This window comes from Cydia strobilella, chromosome Z (genome assembly GCF_947568885.1).
Source record: "Cydia strobilella chromosome Z, ilCydStro3.1, whole genome shotgun sequence".
NCBI classification, from domain to species: domain Eukaryota; kingdom Metazoa; phylum Arthropoda; class Insecta; order Lepidoptera; family Tortricidae; genus Cydia; species Cydia strobilella.
Window position 1 is genome coordinate 43,436,145 of NC_086068.1, and position 13,988 is coordinate 43,450,132.

The window sequence follows — 13,988 nt, forward strand, 5'->3', positions numbered from 1 at the left end:
CTTTCACTAAAATGAGATGTAATCACCACTCATTTTTTTCAGGATGTGGATGCGGACCATAATGAGTCCAAAGCGTCGGTGGAACCACCAATATCCAACGAGAGTCATAACCCTATTCTGGATGACAGCTTGGAAAAACTTGAATCAGACGAGGCCAGTTTGGATGCCCAAGATATTTTCTTTACACTCCCCGATAAAAAATCTATTGTGCGTAAGTATGAAAGTTAGCTTTTTTAATAAACTCCCACTGATGCCTACGGGCTTGTCACTACATAGTTGTATATGTTTTTAGCCATGTTATAAGTAGATGATTACTTTTTTTGTATACAGAAGGGACAGAAAATGGCATAGCGGGTGGAAAGGCGGGCACTGCGGGCAGGCTCGCCGACGACTGCTCGCAGGCGGAGGCGCGGCTGCCGTGCGCGCCGGGCCGCAAGTGGCGCTGCGTGCTCGTCGCCGGTCGCTGGCGGCGCCACAAGTGCAAGTACGAGGTGAGCGCAGTTCCTGCTTTCTCCATTTAATGGTCTCTTTCAAATGCCTGGATAAATATTTATACAATAGTTTCCTTCTTTTGATTTTTTATAAGCATTGATCGGAAATTCGGATGCTTTTATACCTACAATCTACAATTAACAAATTCCCGGAAAAAGCTCAGCAAGTATGGAGTCGGCTTCTTAAAAATATTATTTTAATTATTTAAGTTCCGGGATTCCGGGATTGTATAAAACATCAGGAAATAGTGGTAACTGTAAAAATATTTAGGTTATGACTATTTTCAGCAATTTTGTTACCATAACTTCACGTTGGTAAACAGTTTTAACTACAAACAGGGTGTAAAAATAATGTGTTGAATATTAGGAGAAACTCTTTTCGAACGTAAAAACATTTTTTTTGTATGGAGCAGTTTTGTACGTCTTCCCGTTTCAATGTAAATTTTTTAAATGTAATTTCTGTTTCCTTTATTCTTTTCTTATCACAAAACCATCGACCTCTATTTTTGTTACACTTTGTATTGTATGTACTTATTCTTATTAGGTATTCTATATCTTGAACAAACAAATAAAAACCATTTCATTTTTCAATAACATATTTACACAAAATCTTAAATATTCTTGTCTAATACCCTATCCTACGGTGAAAGATGCCGTTTTCTAGCAATTTTTGTATTGTCGTCTTTTCTAATTGCTAAACATTAGACAATGACGTAAATGTAAATATACAACCTGTGTCGCTGTTAGGGATTGCAGAACCGGTACTGTTTCAAAGAACCGGGATTTTCGGTACCAGGCAAGGATGGAACCGGGATTTCCCGGGATTTCCCGGTACTTTCGGTAGTGCTTTAAAAAATCTCAATTTTCAGTAAAAAAATCGTAAAACGACCGTAAATCTTTCTCTAAATATTGGTACAATATAAAAAGTACCACAGTGAAGGTACACAAACTTCTTTTTTACGAAAATATTATTATGAGTCGTAAGAGGCCGGTGTCGATTTTAGTCGCAAAAATGTAAAATTGATAGATTTCGTCGATGAAATTGTACACCTTTTGTTTCCAAATTGAAATAACAAGTACTGTTTTCTATTAGCACGTCTTCTTATCTTGCCTTTTATCAGATCAATTTTTTGAAAACAGACTCACTAAATTAGTAATGTTTTTTTTCTGAAAGACGTTTAGGTAAACGCGCGTAAAGCACTGATTTTGTCGCTCTTATTTGTAAATTTCGTAAAGTTTGGACTGCTAAAAATGGTAAATTTGTATTACACATATTCTGTACTTGACCTTTATCAGATTACATTTTTGTTATATGACTTAGAGTTCGAGAAAATGAAAGTTAAACGAATTCAATTTTCTCCAGAAATTACTTCAAAACAAGATACAATTTCTCTGAAAATCGACTTAATTTCAACGTAATTTGGATACTTGAACAATCTACAACATTTGCTGAAACTATTCTTATACATCAATTTGTATAATTTACCACCATAATTTTTTGATGAATTTTTAAAAACTGCCCATTCTCTTCATATATTACCGGTGACGGACGCTCGCGACCTCATTATTAAAAGGCAAGATGAGAAAACGTGCTAATAGAAACCAATACTTGTTATTTAGATATTACGTAACAAAACGTGTATAATTTCAACGACTAAATCTATCAATTTAAAATTTTTGCTCCAAAATCGACTATGGCCTCTTAAAGCCACACAACCATTGCCTACATTGACGAAGCAGTTTAACACCTGAAAATATGGGAAAGAAATTGGTAGTGTACTTCGAAAATCATGTAAGAAAACCTGTGTGATGGTTTTATTGGTGATGGCAATTTGAAAACCAATCTTGGTGTATGTGTCATGGAGTTTTTTTTTAAATTATGTACTAATGTAATGTGTGCGAGACCATTTCGTGGCACTTTATCCTATTTTATGTTTTCTTTTATATTATGTAATGTCTTTTGTTCGTTTGTGCTTACGAATAAAATTTTATTCTATTTTATTCTACTATGTAGGTAAAGTATTAATAATATTCTTGTTTATTTATTTCTAAACATGCCACATTTGTTTATATTTATAACATTATTATGGCAGTTATAAGATATCGATAATATACGATATCGATGAACTAAATCTCGGAAGGAAGTCACTAGCGTTGCCTCGTTCGTGCTAGTAAAAATCTCTATGTCTACATATGTGTCACTGTAATAAATTACTTAACTCGTTTTAAAAAGGAACGATAACCATTTTTAATCGTTTAATTTTCTTTTCTAATATGTTTATATTTTTATTCATAATTACACAGGTCAAAAATACAGAAATGCAAAATACAAAATTTTTAAAATGGTATTATCATTATGAGCTTCTTATACCGTGTTCGAATTAAAGGGAGTATTTTACTAATTCCAAATGTGTTTCTATTTTTTGCTCCTATTTAGTACTTATACAAATAACTAATTGTTCGTATAAAATCATTTATCGTAGAAAGAAACACTTATGCACATAAAGTTTCAAATTGCGCTATTTTATATTGTCAGCATTTTCAAGCCCATAGACTATTTTTGTTTTGATTTTAATATGTGATCAGCCGTAAAAGTGTTAAAGAACATGCTATTTCATGCTAAGTAACAGAAAACAGTCAAATATTGTACCGGAAATTATATATATCGTCGTTTGCACTTACTAAAACAGATTTGACAGTGCGAGATTTTAATCAAACCTTATTATTAGGGGTTGGGTACTTTCGGTACCGGTATTTCCCGGGATTTCAAAATAACAAAATTAAAATCCCGGTTCTTTGCTTGGCTCTAAATCCCGGGAATTCCCGGTACTTCCGGTACCCGTATTTCCCGGGAGCAAACTCTAGTCGCTGTAGGTTAATTACATGTTCAATTTTGTAGGACTATGTATATTTGTTTTAATTTAGTGATTTAACAAAAATACCTAACGTCAGTACCATTATTTTTCATAAGAATAATATGTAACAACAAATTTAGTTTGATGTTAAATAGCCACGTCAAATTAAGCCGAAAATGGGCGATCTGCGGAAATAATTCGTGTAGTTTTGAAAATTGGTATAGTTATACCTTGTGGTGTACAGATGAACATAACATACTAAAAGTCCTCGGGGGTGGGGGTTGTGCTGAGGGTGTAGGAGGGGGTTAAATGTACCTTTTTTCAGATTTTTGCTTATATCTCGAATATCTGTACGAATATCATTATAATTACTTCGGACAAAAGATTCTACATAAAATTTTCTACAAATTAGGTCATATTCATTTTTACTCTATGGTCAATACTTTACGAGCTACGGGATGTTTAAATTAACAAAGAGATAATAAAAATAGACGATTTAAGAAAACGTCGTTTTTTCGTAGTTGTTAATCATAACTCAAATTTTTAGTTTAGAATAAGCAAGCTTAGTAACCTGCTGATCAAATATAAAAAAACCGGCCAAGATCATGTCGAACCATGCTCAGTGTAGTTCCGTAGTTACCCCATCCGTCAAAATCTACTTTTTGTAAAAACTCAAAAACGCCTGAACCGATCAGGGTCGCTATAGTTTTCCATGAAAGTCTTTACTAAGCTCTACTTTCACGATTTTTTTCATATTTTTTGGACTCATGGTTCAAAAGTTAGAGGGGGACTCTTGAAACATTATTTTTTCTTTCAGAGCGAATATTTCCGGAAATATTACGTTTATCTAAAAAATGTTCTTCAAGACTCATATTCATTTTAAAAGACCTATCCAATGACACCGCACACTATAGGGTAGAAGCGAAAAAAAATCATCCTCATTTCTTGACCATGGTCTAACTTTTGAACCATGGGTACAAAAAATATGAAAAAAATCATTAAAGTAAAACTTATTAAAGACTTTCAAGAAAAACTATAGCAAACCTGATCGGTTAAACCATTTTTGAGTTTTTGCAAAAAGTATATTTTGGTAACTACGGAAGTACCAAACCATACACTGAGCATGGCCCGACATGCTCTTGGCCGGTTTATTTTTATTTTTGGTCAGCAGGAGACTTAACTTGCTTATTCTATACTAAAAAATTCAGTTACGATAAACAACTACGAAAAAACTACGTTTTCTTATATCGTCTATTTTTTATCTCTTTGTTAACTTAAACACTCCTAAAGAGCTCTCCAAGATCGTAAAGTAAAAATATATACATATAACCTAATTTGTAGAAAATTTTATGTAGAAACTTTTCTTCGAAGTAATTATAATGCTATTCATACGAGATACGAGCTAAAATCTGAAAAAAAGTACCTTCATCCCCCTCCTACACCCCAGCACAACCCCCACCCCCGAGGACTTTTAGTATGTTCATCTGGACACCACAAGGTATAACTATACACATTTTCAAAACTGCACGAAATATTTCCGCAGATTTGTTTAATTTTCTTGGGTTAAAAGAATAGTGTAGGTACTGTTAGTTAAACAAACGACATATTTTGTAAAAAGAAACAACTAAAATATGTTATTTAAATTCTTTAATACGTAATAATTAATGAATTTGTGACTTCACTATTAATGTAATTAATGAATTGTTGTAATTTTTAATGTAAGTTATTTTACTGTAATTTTAATATGATGTAACTTAATCGATGCACTTTACTGTATAGTAATTTGATGTTATTTAGCAACTGACTTGTAAATTGGCTTTATAAAATAAATGACCATGACTATGACTATGTGTATATGTATCCTAATTTCCAGTATTCCGGGAAATCCTGGGAAATTTATTAGCAAAATAAAATTGAGTCCGCCTCCATACTGGTCAACAACAACGCGGTGTAGGTACTGAGGCCGAAGTTTAGGTATAAAAGCATCCGAATTTCCGATTCCTGTTTATAAGAATCATCAGGACCGTTCAAAAATTTCACAAGTTGAAACTCTCATTAAATCTATTTAGCAAGCATAATACGAATTTTGAAAGAAGAAATTAGAGACTAAATATGAAACGTTGTTTTGGGCTGTTCTACCCAGCGAATGAAAAAGTTCTACCTATACCTACCTATTATACTTTATTAATAAGCGTAGTGTAGTGAGATAGCAACCTTTAATTCAAAGAGCTTTCTTCTAACAGTCTGCCTGTCCACTATTTTCGTAAGCTTTATCAATTATCAACAACTCCGCTTTAATTATGCTTCCTTTTATTAAAGGGCGATATTGGCGTGGCGCCCCCGAAGATGAGTACCAAGAAGTGTGCGTGCTTCACGCCAAGCGGGTTGGTTTACACGAGGCTGGAGACGGACGGGACCATCGCGCGACGTCCAATCGCAGCGCTCAAAGACAATACCACGAGAAGCCGTAGATCTATCGATAACGATGTCTTTGAGCCCAATACAGTGGATAGCATTCTAAAGGAAAATCCGAGTATTGGACATTTAAGTTCCAAAAATGAACCTATCAGTGAAATCGAGAATAGGAACTTGACTGACACAATTGATAAGCTGATAGAGGAGACTGAGGCCTTCCTAGAGGCTTATGAACGTACCAAAGATAATATAGGTAAGACTAGAATAAAGCGACGGGCTCAGAATTGGAACAAACATAAACAACGCAATGACGCTATCGTCAATAGTAATGAATCATCATTAGAATGTAAAATTGAAAGAGACGGACAAGTGAACTGTTCTCAAGTTATTTATAAGGATTTAAAAGCATGGCATACTAATAGATTAAGTTTGGAAGATCAAATAAGGCAGCTGAAAACTAAACTAGAAGATTTAAAGGAAATCAAGAGACATTTAAAGACAACTAAACCTGGCGTTAGTACAAATATACATCAGACAAACCCCATACACGCGTCCTCGTTTACAGATCAGATACCGACTAAAAGTGATGTGCCGACTCAAAATAATTCTAAAGAATTTTTTAGAAAAGGAAGATTGCATCGCATTAAATCAAAACACAAGAACGGAACACATTTCGATAAAAAGTTCAGCCAGTCAAACGAGTATCTCATTCCTACTATAAACGGTAATACCAAAGATGTTGTGTTGGACACACAATTCAAGAATGTTAGTGTAGCCGAGGTACCTTCGACTGGTCAGAGTAATTCCACAAACGAAGATAATGTTACTAAAAATACCCTTATAGTAGTTAGTGAACTGTCAAAGGCCGAAGTTACTACTATGTCAGACGGAAACTACTTCGGTAGGACTGATTCCCCGCTAGTGGAAAAAGAGACACAGAATGCCAATACCACCGATATTACAACGTCTAATACAGAACAGAGTATTTCAGAAATAACCCAAACATTTGAATCTGCTAGTCCGAAACAGGTAGCACATGTGGACCAGCACACCGAACATTCTCCTGTAGATTTTACGCAAGGACTATCCAACTTTAATTCCGCTATCGACGATATTTTATCTTCCCAACTTCCGGGTGCAGTCAACAGTGAGATATCATCATCGCCGGGTTCGTCGACAACTACATTGGGCAGCACGACTCCGGCCGCGACGAACTTGGGGCCGGCAAGGCTCGACGCCTCGGAGTATGAACAACGGAACCCGAATAGGGGTGTTTCAAGTAACACTGGAATCTTTAGTAATCCGAAAGACGATTTTCAGAGACGACTTCACCCTTTATTCATAGAAAATGAAGATAAACACGTTTGTTACTGCGAGGAGAACAGGTCAGTAACCGGTGATAATTAGGGTTTCATTCATTAACGTGTACTTACTTGTGGCCACTAAAGAGTCGAATTTTGTTTGCAGAAAGATGCGAGGCCTCGGACATAGCTATTTGGAGGCAGTCCATCGTGCTAGGGAAGAACGTAGAAAATTAAAAGAACAAAGACTGAGGAAGAAGCTAAGAAAGGCTAAAAAGAAGGTATTTCGTATTTATTTTAGTACTTACATAGATTAGAAAACAAGAGTACTTTATTGTGCTTTATAATAGGGAATATTACGCGAAACTCTGCGTAGAGGGCGCCACTACCACAATCTGAGGGTCTATCACGAAACGAAAAAATCGAAATTTCGCTTTCTAACATCTCTGTCACTTGCATATTCGAGCGCTAAAGAGGCAGATAGCGAAATTACGGATTCGCGTTTTCCCGTAGGTCCTCAGTAAACAAACCGCCTTGATATGGCCTTGATGCATCAATGTCATATTTTACTGTCTGAAAATTTGTCAAAAAACTGTTAAAGGCACAGTATGTATAAATTACTCTATGGTTTACTAAACGGACTATGCTGCACTCTGGTGGCAGAACATTGCAGTAATACCCCCTATTAATTTTAGGCAGAGCTGGAAAGGTTATGCGAGTCAGAGAGAATGAACTGCTTCCGGCACGACAATGAGCACTGGCGCACGGCGCCGCTGTGGACCGCCGGGCCCTTCTGCTTCTGCATGAGCGCGTCCAACAACACCTACAACTGCGTCAGAACTATCAACGCGACGCACAACCTGCTCTACTGCGAGTTTGTCACCGGCCTAATTACCTACTATAATCTCCGAATTGGTAACTTTCATTTTTAACCGACTTCAATTTCAAAGAAGGAGGAGGTTCTGTATTTGGTTGTGGCTATTTTTGTTTGTTATAATTTAATCGTTGGTCGATTGGTTCAAAGGGAATGTGCATTAAAATTACGTTGTTATCTCGATTTATGCATTGACAGTAAGCGGAGTACCTTTTGTTTTACCATACAATGAATGCCTGTCTTTGACTACGTTTTACATTAATCAACCACATACGATGAATATCATCACGACGTGGGTATTGTGAAATTGTATGTTGCATGAGAAAAATTGTCGGTCATTTCTGGATTGATGTCCTTAAAAAGAGTTGCTGTGATCTAGTCTGTTCAGTTTAGTCGATGTAACTGGTCCTCGACACGATATACTTAGTAAATAATACCCTCGCAAAAATGGGTGTCATAACATATTTACATTTTCAGATCCCTTCGAAACTCAGAACAGAGTGAAATACTTGACCGCTATGGAGAGAGAATACTTACACAGTCAACTACAACAGCTTCTCAGCTGCCGCGGGCCTTCATGTCGCAGACACTCGTACTCGAATCCGCAGGGTCGGTAATCTATAGTACTTGCTATATGTACGAATATTTGATTTTATAAATAACAATCATGTTAATTATTTTTTAAATATTATTTTAGGCCTGACAGAAGACAGAAGGCGTTTCGAAGATAATCACATGTTTCGAGGTGACTCCACCCCGTATAATGAAAGGTTATATTTTTTTCATATCTCATGCTCTGAAAGTGGGTCGTTGTTGTTCTAAAAAGTGCGCAGAAAGTGATACGTTTCTGCTCTAGTGCAGAAAAGTGTTGTACTCCTCTGCGTCCCCGTCCCACGAGCAACTGGGTAGAAACAAAATTGATTAATAGTGTCTTTATTTTCCCGCCTGGAACAATTGGTAATTGTTCTAATTTTACTAATCCCGCATTGAATCGTTTTTATCAACAATGATGTAAGTAAATTATTAAAATAAATTATTCTTGATTTCTTTTGTTGAATTGTATTTACTCGATATCATAAGGCGGGAACCAAAAGGAATACACCAAAAATATTTTCTCAAACCATGCACTATACATGCACTTGCGTAAATGAGCAAAGGCAGTATCTTATACAGCCACAGTTAAACGTTTGTACGATATTAAATGCGTTTTTAAAGATATTTAGCACTATATTCGTAAAAATAAAATAAAATATAAGATAAAATTTGCTTATTTTATTCATTAAATTGTTATTTAATATTTAAATTTCCTTAAATATTATGTTGGCTAAATGACTGGGATGCTATTGACTATTGGGAGTTTTAGAACGAAAAAGTAAAAAGTTAAAAAGTAAGAGGCAATCCCGCTGATTTTGATATTAAATTAACCAAATCATTTTAAAATTAGTGCGGTTTGTTTAAATATGTGTGTTTTCGTAAATATTGCAATCTAAATATTATTCGCTAGGGGTTATTTATGTGTGAAGATACATGAAAAGTCTCCGATTGCAAGTAAGTCCTTAGGGAAAAAATCATGGCCGCAGGTATTAGGTGCTGCTGATTTTTCAAAATTGCCTTGTCTTGTTTTGTTTCCTCGCATTCGATATGAAAAGTAGAGTGTTTAACTCGAGTGAAAGGCACCATTACCGTCTCCGATTATTGGCGCTCTCACTGCGTTCGAGCGCCAAACTACCTCGACAGTAATGGGTGCCTTTCAACTCTTGGTTAACAATCTACTATTTCTTTATCCATATTGCACTGCCTACAGCTGCAGTTGGGATTTTAATGTTGGATACAATAATACAGGGTCTCTATTGTTTCCCATATAGTTATAATGTATTGTTTGTCCACATTTTAATGTTGGATACAATAATACAGGGTCTCTTTTGTTTCCCATATAGTCATAATGTATTGTTTGTCCACATTTTAATGTTTGATACAATAATACAGGGTCTCTATTGTTTCCCATATAGTTATAATGTATTGTTTGTCCACATTTTAATGTTGGATACAATAATACAGGGTCTCTATTGTTTCCCATATAGTTTTAAGTCATAATGTATTGTTTGTAAACATTTTCGTTAGTCATAATTTGTTTTTTCTCAGAAACGCATAACTTTTCAGGATTGCCATAAAACAAACCTAACCTATCTATAGGATAACCTGAGGAAAATCCTGAAAAGTTAACGGTTTCAGAATTATGACTAATGATAATGATGACAATTATTACATTATGACTTTCAATAATTATGTCAAACAAAGAGACCCCAATAATACAATCCACTGTTTTCAGCTGTTGAGTTGCAACGTTGCAAGAAACCTCTATCTATCCTCTATGAGTCTATGACTTGATTCCTGAAACTACCTCAGGCCTGGGTGACAAATAAAAAATTGCAATACCTATAAGTTACAAACAGCACAGTGAAACTGGCCATAAATATTTTTTCATGCAAACCAGGTTGCATGGTAAAAAAAGGTTAAAAATAAATACTTATTGCTGGCTTTACAGAGCGTGGCGCTGGAGTGGCTACGGACGGCGGTACGCGAGGGCGCGAGCACTGCATCGGCGTCGACACACGCTGCCCTACTGACTCCTGTCCCACAATTGCCACTCGTAACCAAAATCGTGATATTAACTTTGGGTAATTTGTCTTCTGTAAAACACCGTTTCAAACTCAAACAGTACGATGAACATCATTGGCGTCATAAACTAGGCTGCCAATTATCTTCATAAACACTAATATTCGACATGCATAGTGACATAGTGTCGTTTATAATTTGTGAAAGTGTTTATTTTTAACTAGGTAGTACAGATCGTACACCTTGTATGTAACATGTTTGTTAAACAAATAAAATTTAAGTAATTTATGTAATGCATGAGCGCTGCATGAAGGGTTAAAAAGTTTGCTATGTTTAATACTGTTTTTATATTATTTTCAAGCTGGTAACAGTCGGTCTTTGTTTTATTTTATATTATAATGTAACAACGAGCCAATATTTGCATTGAATAGTTCTCGCGAGATATGAATTATCTCAGATGTTTTTTTCGGGTTTTTGTTTTCCGTTTAAAACGCAAATTTACCATTATATTTATAAGTATGGTTCAAATTCATAAAACAGCCCATTCAGAGATGTTTTGTTATCTGATCTCCAAAGAAAAATCCACCCTGATTGTTCTCTGAATGAGTTGTCACATAAATTTGAACCTCAATACTATCACGATAGTTGCTTTTTAAACGACATGGCTGCTTTTGGCATGTGTTGAAGACCGCTCTTAAAAAAAAACAAAGGCTTTTGTTTAACAGATTAGGGCCCGAGCCTGAAAAAAATCATCTAAGAAAATGTATACTATACATCATACATGGTATATTAAGGGAAATTCAAAATTAGATTGCAACAGTTAGCAATGGATTTACTTGTATGAAACAAATGGTAATCGCTCAAGACTAAGTTCTATATAAGATAAATAAAGTATTCCTTTGTTTCTGACAAAGGACATTGCTAATGAGGTTCGGCAAACTTTATCATTATCACCAAACAATATTTTTCTAAACATAACACAATCTCTTCTGCCAAATATTCCCATTACCCGGTGCAGCTATAGATAGACGGAGATAAAAGGAGTCAGTTATTTAAGATTTTTGTATGTTTTCCAAGAGCTGGCAGCAAAAATCTCATGTCATATCATAACTTAAAAAAAAGTTATATACTCAATTACTTGTATCCAGATATATTTGAAAGAGTGAACTGACGTGTGCGAGCGCGTATTTGATGAGATTACTGTGTTGTAATATGATTGTTTTATTTTTTATGACTTATCTGAACTATCATGATGCATTTGTTTCTGTTATAGCAGTTAGTTGCTGGAAGCAGCGGCGTTTAGCTTTTATACATGACTGTTTATGTCACAAACATATTGAAAATAAAAGGATGAACTATTATTTAAACATGTTCACTGTCCTCATATACAAAATGATATGACAAAGACACACATCCAAGAGTGCTTCCACTTTGAATTTGTGAACCCAGTGGGAGCATGGACTCCTGAAAGAAAGCTTCATGACCCCACAATGAGGGCACCCAAACAGGGAATGTGATACAATTTTCAAACCCTTCTTTACCTAAACACCCCCCCTTTCACCAGCCACATTGCCTTAGTCAGCCAAGGATAGTTAGTCCAGAAACATTCAACCATTATAAAAGATGTGTAAATGTTAGTGCCAGCTCTCCCTCTGATAGGATCTTGAGGTAGCAATATAATTGTGATGTCACAATTGCTGCAGCAATGTAGACACAGTATTGAGAGGAGCTGCTGGTCCGTCTACTGTCAACTGGGCAAACACGCTTCTCTAAATGTAATGTTATTGAATCAGTCAGTATGTGTGGTAGAAAGCAGGGACCGGCCCGCTATCCCTTATCGGGGTTTTATAAGGGTATTTCATAAGGCTTAACTCACCATACCCTTTGCCAGACGAAACCCTTTGTTTTGGTTTTAAAAACCCTTATATAAAGCTACCACATTTGAGTAATCGGTAGCCCAAATACCCTTACAAAACCCTTATCATCCGCTCACCAACACCTTGCATATTGCTTATAAGGGTTAGCCTTATAAAGGGCTTCCCTTTTAGCATATAAGCGTGCTAATTTAAGTCTTCTACCTTGTTCATAAAGCACACATTACTTCGAATCCGAGCGATCGTCGGCGGCAACGGCGGCGTTCTTTGACTAGGCACGTATTTTCTTTCCTTTTCATACACTACCGTAGATATATACTAATCCTGTCTCTTTCACGCAAAGGGAAACCTTTATAAAAAGCGCTTAAAGATAAGGGTAACCCTTATTAAGAGCTAGCCTTATATTTGGTTAGCTTTTCAATAAGGGTTAGTCAAAGGTAAGGGTATGAATGGGCTTGCAGTTTAAAAGGGAAAGTCTTTCAATGTGTTAGCCGTGTTTAAGTGTCGCCCATTGAAAGGGTTTTATCGCGGAAAGGGTTGTCCGGTCCCTGGTAGAAAGTATGCTATTTATCTTGTAGAGATATTTAAGTGATAATATACTGTTGCCATTGTGATGAAATGTGTATTGGTTTTTGTAATAAAATATTATAAATGACACTGTTTCTTTATTGATCTTGTAGTAAATAAAGGCACAGTCTAATACAAGATATAAAGCTGATTGAACTACAGATCCATGACTGAATCAAGGTCCTCATCTTCCATAGGTTTGAGAGAAAATAGACTATCGGTATATGTAATTGGATCCATACTGTGTTTATCTTTACAATTTTGGGTGTCCGCTACAAATATTGCCCATTTTGAGTTATTTATTATTGGAGCTTCTGATACACGATGGGCTGTATCAGCCGTGCAGCTATACCTAGATAAGTGATTCGGCTTTATCCATCTTTGTTATACCATTACACTTGTTATCGTCATTTGATAATGTTGAAGGTTGTGAAAAATCTGACAAACATTTAGTTTTAGGCTTACTTAGTATTCTAGTACTTGTATAGGATTTCCTTGGACGCTTTTTTGGTAATTCCAATACAATTTCAGTATTGTTTAGGAGCATTGTTTCATCAGAAATTTCTTTATTTTCCTCAGTGTCTACATAATTCAGCCATTTACTTTTCTTGGCAACTGAACAGTATGCGGCAAGTTCATTCTGTCCAGATATTTCTGGAGTTTCTATTCTATTACTGGTGCCACTGGTATCAGATTCGCAGCTAGTGGCATCAATGTCAGCTCTGATCCCATTTAGTTTCTGGACATGTAACCTGCACTCTTTGCCTGTGCCCAAACCATAAAACCGTTTAATTGATTGTTTCTCATTACAAAGCTTACACTTCCATTTGTTAGCTTTCTTAGTTGGGTGTACCTTAAAAATAAAAATACATCCTATCTTAAGTAACCGTTAGATATGAATTCGTATTAGCTGACTATTTTTATTACTCACTTGGAACACTTCGCATTTGTAACACCGCAACACTTGGAAAGTTTGAGCCATAGGTAATATTAAT

The 13,988-nt window shown here is 35.7% G+C and overlaps 3 protein-coding genes across 3 annotated transcripts in view; 1 reads left to right on the forward strand and 2 right to left on the reverse strand.

Annotated features, from left to right (window-relative positions):
• The window catches only part of LOC134754964 (extracellular sulfatase SULF-1 homolog), a 116,374-nt gene extending 103,293 nt beyond the window's left edge, over positions 1 to 13,081 (forward strand). The window contains exons 10-17 of the mRNA XM_063691458.1: positions 43 to 211; positions 331 to 491; positions 5,666 to 7,146; positions 7,229 to 7,343; positions 7,758 to 7,977; positions 8,414 to 8,545; positions 8,634 to 8,706; positions 10,482 to 13,081. Coding sequence (XP_063547528.1) covers positions 43 to 211; positions 331 to 491; positions 5,666 to 7,146; positions 7,229 to 7,343; positions 7,758 to 7,977; positions 8,414 to 8,545; positions 8,634 to 8,706; positions 10,482 to 10,563 — 2,433 coding nt within the window. The 3' untranslated portion in view covers positions 10,564 to 13,081. The remainder of the gene's footprint in view (positions 1 to 42; positions 212 to 330; positions 492 to 5,665; positions 7,147 to 7,228; positions 7,344 to 7,757; positions 7,978 to 8,413; positions 8,546 to 8,633; positions 8,707 to 10,481) is intronic.
• Positions 1 to 13,988, reverse strand: part of LOC134754971 (uncharacterized) — a 567,282-nt gene that overhangs the window by 382,628 nt on the left and 170,666 nt on the right.
• LOC134754951 (uncharacterized) overlaps positions 1 to 13,988 on the reverse strand; it is a 533,971-nt gene that overhangs the window by 63,673 nt on the left and 456,310 nt on the right. The window lies entirely within an intron of this gene.